At 41.7% G+C, this 17,686-nt stretch overlaps 1 protein-coding gene across 1 annotated transcript in view; it reads right to left on the minus strand.

The window, feature by feature from the left end:
- The window catches only part of LOC114657331 (protein phosphatase 1 regulatory subunit 26-like), a 72,363-nt gene that overhangs the window by 32,817 nt on the left and 21,860 nt on the right, over window positions 1–17,686 (minus strand). The window contains exons 2-3 of the mRNA XM_028809090.2: window positions 13,879–17,370; window positions 2,828–2,948 (exon numbers count right to left, since the gene is read on the minus strand). Of these exons, the coding sequence (XP_028664923.2) occupies window positions 2,828–2,948; window positions 13,879–17,309 (3,552 nt within the window). The 5' untranslated portion in view covers window positions 17,310–17,370. The remainder of the gene's footprint in view (window positions 1–2,827; window positions 2,949–13,878; window positions 17,371–17,686) is intronic.

The following is a 17,686-nucleotide window of genomic DNA, read 5'->3' on the forward strand; positions in this document are numbered from 1 at the left end:
GGGAAAGAAAGGGGACTGAAGTGACACTGAACGTGGTGGCATGGTTGTCAGTGCCAGATGACCTGGTCTGAGTATTTCAGAAACTGCTGGGGATTTTCATGCACAGCCATCTGTAAGGTTTACAGAGAATGGTCCGTAAAAGGGACAATATCCAGTGAGCGGCAGTTCTTTGTTTCTTTGCAGCCTTTGTCGATTTTCGCAAAGCGTTCGACTCAGTTGATTGAACTGCCCTGTGGGACATCCTGAGGTTCGTGGGATCCCCTCGAGGTTGCTGGATATCATGGCTGGCCTGTACACGGTGGCCCCCATGCAGACCAGGGCGGCTGTCCTTTCGTGGCCTAGGGGAGGTATTGTCCCTCTCGTGGACCTTCCAGGCATCCTGACTCGGTAGGGTCCCCAGCCGTCTGCCACAATATATATATATACATTGAAGTGCAGACTTTCAGCTTTAATTCAGTGGGGAGAACAAAACAATTGCATAAAAATGGAAGGCAACTAAAGCATTTTCTGAACACAATCCCTTCTTCATTTCAGGAGCTCAAAAGTAATTGGACAATTGACTCTTTGGCTATTTCATGGGCAGGTGTGGTCAAGTCCGTCGTTATGTCCTTATCAAATAAGCAGATAAAAGGCCTGGAGTTGATTTGAGGTGCGGTGCTTGCATGTGGAAGATTTTGCTGTGAACAGACAACATGCGGTCAAAGGAGCTCTCCATGCAGGTGACAGAAGCCATCCTTAAGCTGCAAAAACAGAAAAAACCCATCTGAGAAATTGCTCCAATATTACGAATGGCAAAATCTACAGTTTGGTCCATCCTGAGAAAGAAAGCAAGCACTGGTGAACTCAGCAACGCAACAAGACCTGGACGTCCACGGAAGACAACAGTGGTGGATGATTGCAGAATCATTTACATGGTGAAGAGAAACCCCTTCACAACAGCCCACCAAGTGAACAACTCTCTCCAGGGGGTAGGCGGGTGTATCGATATCCAAGTCTACCATAAAGAGAAGACTGCATGAAAGTAAATACAGAGGGTGCACTGTAAGGTGCAAGCCACTCATAAGCCTCAAGAATAGAAAGGCTAGATTGGAGTTTGCTAAAGAACATCTAAAAAAGCCAGCACAGTTCTGGAAAAACATTCTTTGGACAGATGAAACCAAGATCAACCTCTACCAGAATGATGGCAAGAAAAAAGTATGGAGAAGGCATGGAACAGCTCATTATCTAAAGCATAGCACATCATCTGTAAAACACGGTGGAGGGAGGCAGTGTGATAGCTGCCAGTGGCACTGGGACACTAGTGTTTATTGATGATGTGACACAGGACAGAAGCAGCCGAATGAATTCTGAGGTGTTCAGAGACATACTGTCTACTCAAATCCAGCTAAATTGATTCATGATACAGATGGACAATGACCCAAAACATACAGCCAAAGCAACCCAGGAGTTTATTAAAGCAAAGAAGTGGAAAATTCTTGAATGTCCAAGTCAGTCACCTGATCTTAACCCAACTGAGCAGGCATTTCACTTGTTGAAGACTAAACTTCAGACAGAAAGGCCCACAAACAAACAGCAACTGAAAGTAAAGGCCTGGCAGAGCATTAAAAAGGAGGAAACCCAACATCTGGTGATGTCCAGGAGTTCAAGACTTCAGGCTGCCATTGCCAGCAAAGGGATTTCAACCAAGTATTAGAAATGAACATTTGATTTCCAGTTATTTCAATTGTCCAATTACTTTTGAGCCCCTGAAATGAAGGGATTGTGTTCACAAAATGCTTTAGTTGCCTCCCATTTTTATGCAATCGTTTTGTTCACCCCACTGAATTAAAGCTGAAAGTCTGCACTTCAACCGCATCTGAGTCTTTTCATTTCAAATTCATTGTGGTAATGTACAGAACCAAAATGAGAAAAAAGTTGTCTCTGTCCATATATTTATGGACCTAACTGTATATCTAATCTTAATTATTGTGAAACAACCAAGTGGCATCCGCTTTCTGAACAAGAGCCGCCAAGGCTACACTCGATGCAATTATACTACTAAGTGTGCAACAAATCGCTGCTCATGCCTTTGTTCTTCTGACTTTGGTCGATCACCCCATGCTATTTCACAAACTGGCTGGCCAAATCCCGAAATCAAGGAAAAGATTGAACATTGGCCATTTCCCGATTTGGCCGATTTCAGGATTTGGCTGTAACATATGCAGTGGAACCTCGGGTTACGACCGTATGGTCGCATCCCGATTTGGTTGTGACCCGAAGTAATTTCCCCCATAGGATTGTATGTAAATACAATTACTTCGTTCCAGACCGTACGAGCTGTATGTAAATATATATACACTCTCTCTCTCTGCACAGGGAGAAACCGAACACGTGCGGAAATCATCGGCGTGTTCAAACCGGAAGGGAAACTGGCTTGTCCGTCACCCGAGTGTGTGGTCGTGAACAGATGCAAAAGTTTGGCGAACATTTTGGTGGTAACCCAATTTGTACGTGTTCAGAGACGTTCGTGACCTGAGGTTCCACTGTACATAGACTGAGAAAATTCTAAACCTTCTAGCACCACTGCATATACAATTAATTGTGAAGAAATAACTTTGCTTCTCACAGCCATAAGGACAAGCATTTTTCAAGTCAGAGTTATTAAGTGCCAAGTTATCTCGTCTTCTACTTAGATGTGGCCTCCTCCCGGGGCTGTGTTCGATACTCCTGAAGTACAACACTGAACAAATAAAACACATTACAAATCTAAAAAGTGCACAGCAACAGCACATTTGAACTTTAAAATGCCATCTCTCTGAACATTCATTGTTATTTTGTTGGCTGCTACCTTAGAGATACTGCTCCATATCTGCCTCTTGAGAGACGAGTATTTTGTAGGTCTCTTTCCTGGGCTCAGAATAAAATAAGTACTGCAAGTTATTCCCGTGTCAATAGAAGAAGTAAACGGCCTGCATTAGGGGAGAAAAAGAGAGAAAAGCCAGGGTTATAACATCAGTCATCTAAAGCTGCTTGTCCAAGAAAAGGTCAAAGAGCTGCCAATGTGCAGTCACAGATCATTACATTATAGACCAGAGTCCTGGGGGGTACACTGGGGCTGCAGGTTTTTGTTCCAACCAGATTCCTAATCAGTGACAACACCTGATAGCCCTCATCTCATTTAAATTAGCTGGGATTATTTTGCTTTTATTCTACACTAGCCATGTGCGCCCAACTACGTTGCGCGTGTTAAAGTTGTCTGTGAAGGGCTCCCTGTTTAAACGCGGCTGCCAGTTGTGAACTGGGCCCTTCGTCACACAGCATTATGATTTTTTTTATAAGGGAAACAAAATTACAAAACAAAACCCTTGGACATTGATTCGATAGGAACGGCCTACTCGGAATCACTGTCCGAATAATAATTATGTGGTGGTGGAGGAGCATTTCTGTTTCTCTCCGTTCACAGTCCGTCTCGTTTTCACGACGCTGTCGTTTCCTCTCACGATCTCTTCTCAACCTTTCTCCAATCTCGCAGGTTGCTTTGTGGCAATCCAAAGAATAGGGCAATATACACGGAGCAATGGTTATAAAAGGGGGACACATAGGTATCCAGGCTCTTTAAAGCATAAATAGGGATCACTTCACTGACATGTGAGCAAGCCACGGTTCAACTGTGAGACGCGCAGCACTTGCCGGCTACAACGTAACAATAATAATTTCCGGAACGCGCTGTTACGTTGTCATTCATTTTACCCACTGTCTTTCTTTCATTCATATGTTACGTAGGCACGTACCTTTTATCTTCGTCAGTCTCATTCTCTAACCAGGCCTCAGGAGCTAACCAGCGTAACACTGTCCACCACCCCTTTCGTTATTCTGGCACATTGTTGACATCCGTGAGTAACAACAACGTACTAAACTGGAAGGTGGTCTACGCATGCGTGGAATTCGCGGACAAACAAAGATCAAGATCCAAATGAAGATTATATATAAAGATTAGTTAATTTAAAGCACAACAATTTGTTTAGTTTGAATGTCTGTGTTCTGAGGTGTGACTGGAGTACTACAGTCTTCAGTAGTATAAGCCTGGAGGAGATTCTTAATGCAATGCCTATGTTTTAGCTGTCTCTCTACTGCCATCTAGTGCTGCTTCTTCTAATTCATTCGCGGACAAACAAAGATCAAGATCCAAATGAAGATTATATATAGAGATTCAGAAAAGCACAGCAGCGTGATTTTCACATTTATAAGACATTTAGAAATATTTCTGCTTTTGCTAGAGATTTAAATGCTTAATTCTCTTTTGTTGATTTCATTATATTTTGCCCTGTATCTTATTAATGGCAATTAAAAACGAGCAGAGCAGACACTCTGGCAAATGACACTGAATCACCAAAGGCTGCAACTACTGTAGCGCCAGGCCCACTAATTAGTAAATAATGGAAAAATGAAACAATAAGAACACCTGGAAAAGTAGAATGAAAATCAAGATGAATACATTGTGAAAAAGAAAAAAAAACACATTATTCCCTTATAACTGCTTGGTACATTTTAATATATTTACCAAACTTAGTTTTATAATTTCTGTATTGTTCCCAAAACACAGAACTTGGGAAATAACACCTCACTCAATTAGCCCAGGAGTCCAATTAAAAAACAGAAGTTGGTTGGAACAAAAACCTGCAGCCACAGGACCGAGGTTGGGAAGCACTGTACTAGAGTAATTGTTCTAATCTTGATTTCTTTACAATATAAGAAAAAAAAAAACAAACAATATAATGATTGCAATACCACTTTAGAGCCTCGATTCAAAACGGTTTTCCAGTGGATCACCTCCTGACGGTATGGAGCGTCCCCCACAGTCAAACAGTTAGCCCCTTGCTTACCAATCTAGCACCCAGTACTCTGCCCAGTGTGGTCTCATTGTCACAGTTTGCGGAATGGGTGCTGGCAGCGAATACACGTCAGCTGAGGAATAAAAGGAGGCCAAAAACTTGCACTTTGATCAAAACACAATGTCTATAATAGGGGTCTCCAGCTCTGGTCCTGGCGGGCCCTCAGTGGCTGCAGGTTTTCATTCTAACCCTTTTCTTAATTAGTGACTTGTTTTTGCTGCTAATTAACTCCTCAAGATGATCGGCTGTGGCAACCCCTAACGGGAGCAGCCGAAATAAGAAGAAAAACTCCTTTAGAATTCATTTTATTTGACTTGCTCTTAGAGACTCGGATCCTTCAATTGTTTCATTTTCCCTAATTAGCTGCCAAACAATAACAAGATACAAAATGAGTCAAAACCCGACCAGCAAAACTGTGATCATCATACAATACAGTGGAACCTTGGGTCACAAACATCTCGGAACACGTACAAATCAGGTTATGGCCAAAAAGTTCGGCAAACTTTTGCATGTGTTCACGACCACACACTCGGTATACGAACAAGCCACTGTCCCTTCTGGTTCGTATGCGCCAGTGATTTACGCACGTGTTCAGTCTCTCCCTGTTCTCGGTCAGACGTACATCACGCAGAGGGACTTTACCTCAAAACTGTAAGCTCCTCTCGGGAGCTCTGTAAGCCGCAGCCTGCACGGGCGCCGCCATCTTCTGAAGTGTCCGCAAGGCCTGCAGCATTGTGCAGGACCCCTTACACCCCTCACATGGACTTTTCACACTTCTGCCATCCAAGAGAAGATACTGCAGCATCAAAGCCAGATCTGCCAGGCTGCAGGAGAGTTTTTACCCCCAAGTTGTTAGACTCCTTAACACCAGGCTGCCCCCCTGGGGTCTTCCACATGACCACAACCACCTTTAAAAAACAGAACTTTTATTCATGCGAGCCACTGTCCTGTAAAGACGAGTGTGCAGGTAGAGAAGAACTGAAAATCTCCTACTGACCTTTAAGGATTTTGACACTCTTGATATCCTTCTGACCTGTCATTGCTTACACGTCTTAAACAACTATTATCATACACTGATCATTTCTGTATTATCTATATCTATTATTTATTATATTACATATCTTACACATCGATATTGCTGCTACTTCTTTGTCTTGTCTTTGCACAATGTCTTGTCTTGTTTATGTTTTAATTTTAATTTAAATTCTATTTTTAAATTATTATTTGCACGTCATGTTGTTACACTGTGGACCCTGAGCTTTGCAATTTCGTCTATCTGTATACTTGTATATGGTTGAGATGACAATAAAGATCACTTTGACTATCCACCCAGCTTCCTCCTCACTTCCTTCATGCCAGAACTTGACTCATGCAAGGTTAGCTTTCTTGGTTGTTTATGGTTAGTTTTTGTATAAATTAAGGATTTTTCAAATGTTCTTTTTTTTTCCCCGTGCTTAAAAAATGCGTTTACAGCGAGCGGATCGTAAGGCTGTAGCGTGAACTCTTGCAGTGTTAATTTTCTCTGTTCTCTATTTACATTTAGTTTACTATTACACTGTGCATTCTATGGTATAATGAACTATTTTTGTGCTTAAAAATCTTTAAAAAAATATATTTACATACAGTTTGTACGATCTGGAACAGATTAATTGTATTTACATACAATCCTATGGGGGAAATTACTTCGGGTCACGACCAAATCGGGTTGCAACCGGAGTTTTGGAACGAATTACAGTCGTGACCCGAGGTTCCACTGTATCCGAAAATAAAGAAAGATGAGGGTCTCAGGAATGTTGATCTGCTCAGATCCCCAAAATATTTTAACAAGAGCTCTTAGAAAAGAGAAACTTCCACAATTTTGGACATGTCTGCTATTGGACAACGAGAGCAGCAACAAGGCATGGAAGTAAAGAACGAGTTTAATGAACGATGAGACTCGGTGCCTCATTAAGCAACTGGTTGGAGTTTGTGGCCCTGACTTAGTTGGTCTTCTGTTGGCTCACTCACTTCATGTTTCATTTCTTTTTGGGTGCCGTTTAAAGAAAGAAATGAAGCAATTCAGACGAACACATCTTTAAAAAAAAACCAAGTCAATTAAAATGAATTCAAAAGAAGTTAATTAGCAGCAAAAACAGGTCACTAATTAAGAAAAGGGTTAGAATGAAAACCTGCACACACGGGCTTCTTTCTCATCACCCTGCCATACAGATGTTTGAATTGTAGAACGATGTACAGATACACCATCTTCAGCCAGAGGTTCTTGCAGGTCTTTGGAGGTGATCTGTGGGTTGTCTGTCCCGATTCTCACAATCCTGCTCATATGCCACTCCTGTATTTTTCCTGCCTGCCAGACCTGCTGGTTTAACAGCAACTGTGCCTGTGCCCCCCCCCCCTTTCCTGATTCCATTCCTTACAGTGGGCGGCACGGTGGTGCAGTGGGTGGCGCTGCTGCCTCGCTGTAAGTGACCTGGGTTCACTTCCCGGGTCCTCCCTGCGTGGAGTTTGCATGTTCTCTCCGTGTCTGCGTGGGTTTCCTCACACAGTCCAAAGACATGCAGGTTAGGTGGATTGGCGATCCTGAATTGTCCCTAGTGTGTGTGTGTGTGCCCTGCAGTGGGTTGGCGCCCTGCCTTGGATTTGTTTCTGCCTTGTGCCCTGTGCTGGCTGGGATTGGCTCCAGCAGACCCCATGACCCTGTGTTAGGATACAGCAGGTTGGACAATGACTGACTGACTGAGGACCTCCAGGACCGGAATTTGAGAACCCCTGGTCTTTCAGGTTGTATGTATTATAAAAACACACAAAATTTTCAAATGAAAAACAAATTCACAAAAATCTAAGAAATAAGGGAAAAAAAAGTATTAATTCCTTGACAGCAGCAGAAGGACTTTAAATTTTGCTTTAAATGATGTAATTCAAGAACAAAACAGCAAAGAGAACACTCAAAAGGTCTACTACAGCTGCTCTGTTAAGAGTGTCCAGTAAGTTCTTGGTCACTAAAGTGCTCCTTTGCCCCATTACTCAGTGTGGTTGACTTAAAAAGAGTCCCGATGGTTCCAAACTTCTTCAAATTTCTCAATACTTGAGGCAACTGTGCTTTAGAAACTGTTTGATCCCAATGCCCTGATCTGTGTGCCTTGCCAATAATTTGATCATGGAGGTCTACACAGAGAGTTCCCTTGGACTTCATGGCTTGGTTAAAGACACGCAGTGTGAATTGTGAGACCACCGGTACACGTGTGACTTTCTAAATGACATCCAGTCATTTCAGTTGGCCACAGGTGGACTCTGGTCAAGTTCCAGAAACATCTCATGGAGAAAACAGGATGGACCTGAGCGCAACCTGGAGGGCCACAGCAAAGGGTTGGAGAGATTTCAGTTTTTGATTTTGACGGAACTTGCAAACCTTTACTGAAAACATGCTGTCAATTTCCCATTACGGGTTACAGAATAAAGTTTGATAATAAATAATAATACATTTTATTTATATAGTGTCTTTCCCATGATGGACCAAAAGGGCACATTTACAATTAAATCCACAACACAAACTCTGCAGAAATCAAAGGGGTCTGAACACTTTCTCAATGCACCGTGTGTCACGATTTTGTTTCTTAGCATTTCTCTTTGGCCATTAAAAATCACTAAGACCACCTTTGAAGGTCAAGGAAGCTCGTTGGTCACATTTGGCTTTGTGTTTAATGTGCAATATTATTAAACGTCCCCCTCGCCCCAGTGATATTTAGTTTTTCCTATGGGTGCCGCCAGTTTCAGCAATTTTGTTAATGGTCTGCAATGCCATTTCTATGCCTGGTCCAGCAGTGGTCTGCGATCCGAGACTTCATCAGTTCAGATCTATAAAGGTCAGCATCACGCGCTTCTCGTTTGGCCACAATTTGATTCTCCCACAGTCCTTTACTTGCATCGCTTTCCCCGATTACCGTTCTCATTTAATGTTCCGAGACAGTCGCCTGATCATTCATCATTTTTGGTGCCATTTTGGTTTATTGGCATCTCTGGATTCCATCGCCAGATAAAAGCTGCTGCCACCCTGTGCCGTCAGAACTTACCAAAACTTGGGCAAAGAGCAATGTGAAACCGTTGGCACTTCAAATTTGATTTTATTGAACGAGGAGATCCGAGAGGATCAGTGTGAGGCAAAGTGATTTCATTTTAGAGTTGGGGGTGAGAAAGAACACCAATCATAAATTTGTCTAGGATCAATCAGTTGGACCCCTCATTAAATATATATTTTTGGAACCTAAAATATGCCCTCTGCCCCGGCTATGCCTAGAGAGGGCCTTCACTTCAGGAACCCGTCTGCCGCTGCCAATCTGCTTGGTTTTGTATCTACAGTTTGGTTTGGCACACTTTTGTCAAACGTTAAGTGAAGTTCTGGTTTTGATTATAGAGTAAAGAAACATTAAAATACAGAAACAAAATGATAACAACATAGAAATCACGACAAAACCACACATCAATGGCGAAAAACCACATCAATACATCAACCATGCGAATAATTTTAAAATAAAACACTTCTTTCCAGTCAAAAACTGTTATTTTGGAAAATTGAATTTTATTAGATAGTTGAACATCATACTGAAAGTTTTACATTCTTTCTATGTACAGTAAAGAAAGGGGAGAGATGGACAGAAAGAGAAAGAGGAGAGCATCCCTTCTGGAAAATATTGTTTCAAACTGACATCGCACAGCAAAGTCAGCCACCTTTTTGATAATGAAAAATAAATAACATTTTTCACATTTCAAAATGCAACTCAGAGCAATTCACACTCCTAAATTCTGGACACCTATAGATAGGTCGGCTTATCTATTTTGAGACAGTGGATATTACAGTGAAGTCGTTTGGATTCAGGAGAAGTCGCAGCCACATTCCATGATGGCCGCCTGCGTTTCCCCTCACCACACCTTACAGTTTACCCAACCATTCAGGTGAAGGAAGCCGGAGCCAACCCATAATGCTCGAATACTTTGAACGATAAAAGGCCAAACCTCAGATCATTGGGGACCCACATGCCCAGAAGACGAGGCTCACTATACTGTGTGTCACTAGACGTCTATCCCCTTACTTAACCACAAGGAGCAGGGTGACTGTGGACTGTATGACAAATATAAATTAGGGTTACACCAATGAATAAAAGGAAAACATTCAGGACACAGATAAAGCCAGAAGAACTGAGCATCCAACGCTCTCGTTTAAAGTAAAGGAAATGACAAAGAGCTCAGTACTTATTAAATAACTCGTACCTTGGAGTGGAACATTCGGTGTTTATGGTCAACATCACCTGAACATCAAGGATAACAATTTAGAAAACTGGGGATATCATTAAAAACTCAAAAGACTGTGTAATGAGCGAGCCTCCTTTAGTCCAACATTAATGGGAGCAGGAAAAAAAAAAAAGAGACAATTGTGACCGATGTGTGACTTTTGTTTTTTTTTAATGTTAATATGAAAGCAAGCAGAGCAAATGGCATAACTGCCTCGGAAATTGTTGTCTGCAATGCAGTGAATCAGGACTTTACACACATTAAGAACGTCCATGACTGGTCAGAGAAGGAACAGCCAATTTACAGTGTTAGGAGGGCATCAGGGGGGCACGAGAGAGAAATCGTCTGGAACTGAACCAACCGTGCCAGTCTGTCACACGGCTACAGGAGGAGGAGTCTGGGCAGCAACTATGGAATGGAAGTTCACCAGTGTGTGTGTGTGTGTGTATTTATATATATATATATATATTCTATATCTATAGATAGATATAATTACTTATATAGAAAGAAAACTATTAAAGCGGATATAGTCTGTTTATTATGATGTCTGAGTGAATTATATATATATAATTCACTCAGACATCATAATAAACAGACTATATCCATTTAATATTTTTCTTTCTATACAAGTAATTATATATATATCTATCTATATATCTATATATAATTACTCATATAGAAAGAAAACTAAGTGAATATAGTCTGTTTATCATGGTGTGAGAGAATTTATATATATATATATATATATATATATATATATATATATATATATATATATATATACACACACACACACACATACAGGAAAAAAATATATGTATATACTTACATATTTGTACATACACAAAAATGTGTAATTTACAAATTTTATACAGGTATACACACACACGGATAAGCAGTACAGACACACACAGATATGCACACAAAGAAACACATGCAGTTTATATGCATAAATGCAGATATGGATAAATATATACTGTATAGATATGTATATAAATGAGAAATTTTATAACGTGTTTATACTAAAGTATAAATGTACAACTATATGTATAAACAAATGTATACAAATGCTATAGATATTTTGTGTGTATGTGTATATACACACACACATACACTGTATAATGTTTTTTCTATACACACAAATGTATGTATATATAGGTGTATATATGTGTGCATTTTTTTCTATACATATATACATATATACACATATACATACATATATATATATATATATATATATATATATATATATATATATATATATATATATACACACACATACATATATATATATATATATACATATATATATATATACATATACATATATACATATATATATATATATATATATATACACATATATACATATATATATATATATATATATACACATATATACATATATATATATATATATATATATATATATACATATACATATATATATACATATACATATATATATATACACATATATATACATATACATATATATATATATATACACATATATACATACACATATATACATACACATATATACATACACATATATATATATATATATATATATATATATATATATATATATATATATATATATATATATATATATATATACATATATACATATACATATATATATATATATATACATATACATATATACATATACATATATACATATACATATATATACATATACATATATATATATATATATATATATATATATACACACATACACACACATATATACATACACACATATATACATACACATATATACATATATATAAAAAACACAGATATAAATGCTATTATATTTTACAAATATAATATATATTTATGCATACACAAAAATACATGTATGAATATATGCAATAATAGATCTAATAATCTGTAAGATGTAATAATCTATAGAACTGCTATACATATTTATATACACATGTATATATACATTATTATATACACACACACACACAATACACACACATATTTTTTCCCCATCACACACACATTTTTATAAACAGACTGTTCCAAAACGCCGCCTAAAAGGGTTGCCAATTATAAGTCTGCTCCTGAAGAAGAAATTAATATTTCACATAAATTGTAGAAAATTTAGTACCTGAAGGAAAGGAAAATTAAAAAATGCCTAAATGCACAACAGAACCCCACGACAAGTGAAGCATTTCAAGAGAACGTTTGCACGTTTAGTCATTGTACGTATTCAGGAATGCCAAGTATACCAGCGGGGCACTGCGGTATGTTAGGAGGACGTGTGATAAATCCATCCCTGCGCTCGTCGCCGCTGGTGCTGTGTTAACAGTTTCTCCGTTACCCCCCCCCCAATGTATAAACCTACATATGCAAAGATGAGCAGTTCATAAGGTATGCTTGCACAAGCTCTTATCACACAACAGAATCGGTTTAAATGAATAAAACAATAAACATGTAATGGTTAGTAAGCAGATTAACAGAATGAACTGGGAATCCCAACTTTGTCTTTGCCTTCAGGGTACATTATACACATTTTTGCCTCACGGTGTCAACAGGGGGCCTTTCTGCACTCATATGTATGTGACACACAGGCACGTTTATGAGCACCTGAGCGTATCATCACACACATTTTTACACAAGCTCGAGACCCTCAATGGCGGGTGTGTACTTTGTAAGAAGACAGAATTTAAGGGTCTACCACCCAGTGCTTTTTTTGGCTGATATGCATCTGCTTCACGAGAGAAGCAAGTCCATTCAGTTGTCCCACCATCCCATTCAGGGTATTTGATGGGCACAGCTTGCATGGCACATCCCAGATCTTCAATGGACACTTTTTCTCTGTATAATATAAGAATAGTGCAAAGAGCTCAAGGTAAACCACGACAAAGAGATTGTTTCCTGGTTTTCTGCAAATAGTAGCATAAAAAAACATTTGTAAGTGCAAATTTCATTTATTTATTTTTTCCCAAAATCAGCCTCAGTGCAGTAAAACAAGAAAACAATGGGATCATGTCAAAGCATCCTAGGCCATCAGTCAAAAGTTGACAGAACATGATAATCGTGTCCCACCCTGCAGTTTCTGTTACCAAATTAAACCAAACCCCGTGACGGAGTCACACGGGGACCGTCACCTAGAGATCCTAAAAACCACAGCCCACCGTGGAAGGCAGCCCGAGGTTTCCGTATAACACAGAGAACAAAACAGAGGAAGGTGGTGTGCACCGCCTGCAGTACATCAAGTAGGACCATCCTGGTCCGTGAAGTAGGATGAAGCATAATGAAAACATAAAAAAAAAATAAAAATCAATAAATAAAACATGAATCCTACAAACACAGAACACAAATGTATCAATTGATCCCTCAAGACCCCCAATCTTCCACCCGCAACCCCCGTTCCCCCCCCCCCCCCCCCCCCCCCCCCCCCCCCCCCCACACCACCAAAGAACCCAAGGCAGAGAGAGAGAATTCGGAATTCAGCCATGACAATGTTTCTGGACCGGGGTGGGGGGCGATCTTTGAATCACATTATTTTAAATACAACTGGGCTATTTCTCCTCTTTTCTGTTTATTACAAGAATTTACAACTGAACTATTGAGGCAGAAATCTACAAACGTAAAGACACATATGCAAAGTCCACGTCATCGTTCCTCCATTACCCGAAGTATAAACTGATGTACAAAAAGCTTGAAAAATAAATTAGTTTTTGTTGACTATACTTACATCCTAGCTGGCTCATCATTCTCTTTCAATCTCTCCCTTTGGTCGACATCGGAATCGAGGAAACTCTCATCTAAATCTTCCTCCCCTGCCTTCCCTGTCGGACTGCACTCAACGTCTCGTTCCTCGCTGCCTAACTTACGGAGCTCGTCATCGGAGACGTTCTCCCTGCCGTCGTCCGCCTGTCCCTGGCTAGCTTGACGACAGCTTCCCGGGCTAATGGAAGCCGTGGGGTCGGACTGTCCATCGTTGGTCACACACGGTGAGACACGGAGCATGTCGCCGACATTGATGCTGGGGTGAGTTGCATCCTGGGGACTTCCATTACCAGTGGTGGCCACCCAGACTGTTGACTGGACATCATTACTGCTCATTTCTCCCCTTCCGCAGAGTGACTTCCCTTGCTCCATCTCCGTCGAAGGAAGAACGTTGATGTGGATTGTCTGGTTCGAGACTGAAGGCTGGGACAGTTGGAAATCAGGGGGGTTTGCCGACCCGGCCCACTCTAAAGTACAGTAATTAGCAGGGGCAACGGTCTTGTGTGGACCATCACCATGTGTCCGTGAGATCTGTGGAGTTTTCTCCAGGCCGTCTGGATGAAAGCTTTTCTTACAGCTCGGCGTGTATTTTTGTAGACCACTCTCAGATTCAGGCATTTTTTTAATGGCGGTACTAACCTGTGGTCCCTTATCACATACCGAGCCATTGGTCGGTAGATCAGTAGCACAAATTTGGTTGGACTCGCTTATGTTTTGCCCTTGACCAGTCAGTCGGCAGCCCCAATTCTGCTTTGTCTCGCTTTCGTTTGCTTTGACGTCTTTGCCATTATCTGCCTCGCTGTCCGGTTTGTCTTTCTGCTTCTCCGGGTCCTTCGTTTCCCTCGCGGAGGATTTCGCCTTTTCTGCCAGAAACTTCTGGATCTCCTGCTCAATGCTGTCATCACTGTCCACCGTGCTGCTTTCATCGTCCGTCTGCTCTGTAACCAAAGCCGGTCCCCGATTTCTGCCGGAGTCGGCGCTGGAAAGTGCAAACTTTTTGGGCTGAGTAGAAGGAGGTGAAGGGTTGACGGTCTTCTCGGTTTTCTTTTGCTCAAGGGGACTCCTTTTAGGTTTTGCTTTGGGGGGTTGCTTGGCCGCTGCCTGGTCTTTTAAAATGCTGCTTTTTGGATTCTTGTGGTTGCCCCGAGGTGGAGGAGAGACAGGAGACGGCTGATGGCTGCTTACTTGACTTTTTACCGGAAGTAGCTGGACCTCCGCAAACCGGACTCTCTTTTTAGCCTTTTGTTTTGAAACTTTGCTCTTTCTTTTCACCTTCTTTTTCGTTTTCAGCAGCTCCTTGATGGCGGCATCCAAGTCCTCATCGCTATCCAGGGAGCTGCTTTTCTCGCTTTGGCAGACGTCGTCAGACTTCCAAGTGGGAACTTTTGCTTTGGGGCCTCTGAACGCCATGGCCTGCTTGAGCCCGCCCTGTGCAGTTCTTGCACCCTCTTTAAAGCCCTGCTCAAACATTTTCGATTTTGCCACATCTTCTTTGTCAAACCCATCATGGTCCTCTTTAAATTTAGAAGGGGTGTTGACAACACAAGCAGGTACGGACATAGGCACCAAGTGAGGCTCTGGGTTAAGAGCAGTTTTTGGTTGACCGACTTTACAATTCAGACTTCTGGCCTCCTTTAGCTTTCTCTTAGATGTCAGAGACAGGCGCATGGGCTTTGGCCGGTTTTCCCCCAAAATCTTCTTCTTTACGGGCAGGTTCTCCATGCCATACTCTATTGTAGGCTCAAAGCTTGAAGCAACTGCTGCCAGAGAGTTCTGTTGGGCCTTCAGAGCTAGAAAATTTCGAATCTCCTGTTCAATGCCATCTTCACTATCTCCCGAAGTGCTGTCCCCGTTGACTGAATTGGTAGGCACCACCTCTGAAGTTGGGGCAATAGGATTGGAACAGAAGTGGGACACGGTAACATTGGGGTCAACTGGGACCGGCAGCACCGCTTTGGAAATGTCTAAAATGGCTTCGGCACACATCAGTTCGGCCGATGTATTGGCTTTGAAGGGAATGTTCTGCATGGACCATAAACTCTCACTCGGCAAACTCACCGAGTTCACGGTCGTGTCTTGCTTATGACCATCACAGTAAGACAGATTCAGAGGTGAGGGATCCGGGTCGGGACACAGGGCGGTCGTTCCGTCTGGACTACTTTTAAGAGGTTGACATGACTCTTGACAACACGGACGCGGGTCCTCAGGCTGACTGGGCTCGACGTAGGTGGGTCCGGACACACAGGAGGACTCCTCCCCTTTCTCTTTGTTCTTCTCCTGCTGGTAGCGCAGTATAGCTTCTTCAATGCCATCATCACTACTAGAGTCTGTGGAGCTATCATCATCATCACTGGCATTCTGGGTTTCTCTCTGCTGATCCTGAAAAGCACCAGCAAAGGTTTTTTTAATTCCATTGCCCGATGGTACACTTCTATTTAAGATTGGCTTCTTTACGCACAACGGGCCAACATGGCCAGGTTTGTCCGATTTGGCAGCAAGCCTCGGAACCGCCGGCATTGGCCGAATCGGCGTCATTTGCTTCACGTAATTAATTGCCGCAGGAAGTCTAGGATCGTCCGTTTTTTTCTCCGCCGTCCTAGGAAGATGGAGTTTAGCTGCCACAAAATCCGGGCGCTGTCTTGCCCGTTTGCTGGGGGATGGTCTCTTTTTAAGTTTGGTCTTCGGGACACACTCTTCTTCTCCTTTTCCCTTCTTTTCGGTCAGGAAACGCTTGATTTCTTCATGAATACTCTGATCAAACGAGTCATCGCTGCTTGTACTGGAGGAAGAGCACCAGGAGCGCTTGCCGGTATTCAGCTTGACGATCTTCAACTCGTTTGGCTCCACTTTAAATTTCCCGAGGTCAACGGAAAAGGCAGCGTTTTCCAGTTTTTTCGGTTTCTTCATTTCCAGGCGGTTTCTACTGACGACTTTGTGTTTTAGAGTGGAGGGCCCTCCGTAATCGTTTTTCTCCTTCAAGTATTCCTGGATGGCTTCTTCAATGTCTCTGTCCACCGAATCGTCACTGTCAGAATCTGGCGTCAGCAAGCCCACCCTCGTGGCCTCCGACTTGAAAGGTGGCTCCACATGGACGCCCTCCACTGACCTCTTCTGGGCTGCGGCTTCTTTCCCACCGGCCACTTCCACACAGTGGTGTGATCTGGCTTTGTTATGGTGCATGCTCTCTTCGTACTCATCACTCACGTCAAGAGAGGACTGAGTGCTCCTCAGGCTTTCGATGATCATTTGGACGTTTTCAGGGATCGATGTGTTACGAGTTGAAAGTTCGGGTTCGGAGTCTGTGAAGCACAAAGGAAGGCTAAAGGTTGGGGGGGGCTCATACGACCTCCATTTTGGCTGCAGTGTAGCTGCAAGGGGGACATTCTGCAGGAACATCCTCAAAGGCAGCAGTAGCAAAGCGTGACATGTGATCGCCACGCTTGTTTGGGATTACATCCTAAAAAGAAACAGAAACAAAATTGGATGAGTTTTGGACTTTCCATACAGAGAACTTCAAAGTCATTACCTGGAACAGACATTCAAAAAAATAATAATGTTATAGGTTTTCATAAGAAATGTCATGACTTTATGAGGTAAACATACATAACACACATGAAGAGTCACATCGGATAGTTGAAATATTAAATTCAGTGTTTCAATTTCAATGTTTCAAGTCTAAATATTCTTGACTAGCCGACGCCCGCTGTAGCATACGTCGGTGTAAGAATAGGAACGGAAAACGGTGAGAAAGGAATTCAGAAATCAAGAAGAAA

This window comes from Erpetoichthys calabaricus, chromosome 9 (genome assembly GCF_900747795.2).
Source record: "Erpetoichthys calabaricus chromosome 9, fErpCal1.3, whole genome shotgun sequence".
In the NCBI taxonomy this organism is placed as follows: domain Eukaryota; kingdom Metazoa; phylum Chordata; class Cladistia; order Polypteriformes; family Polypteridae; genus Erpetoichthys; species Erpetoichthys calabaricus.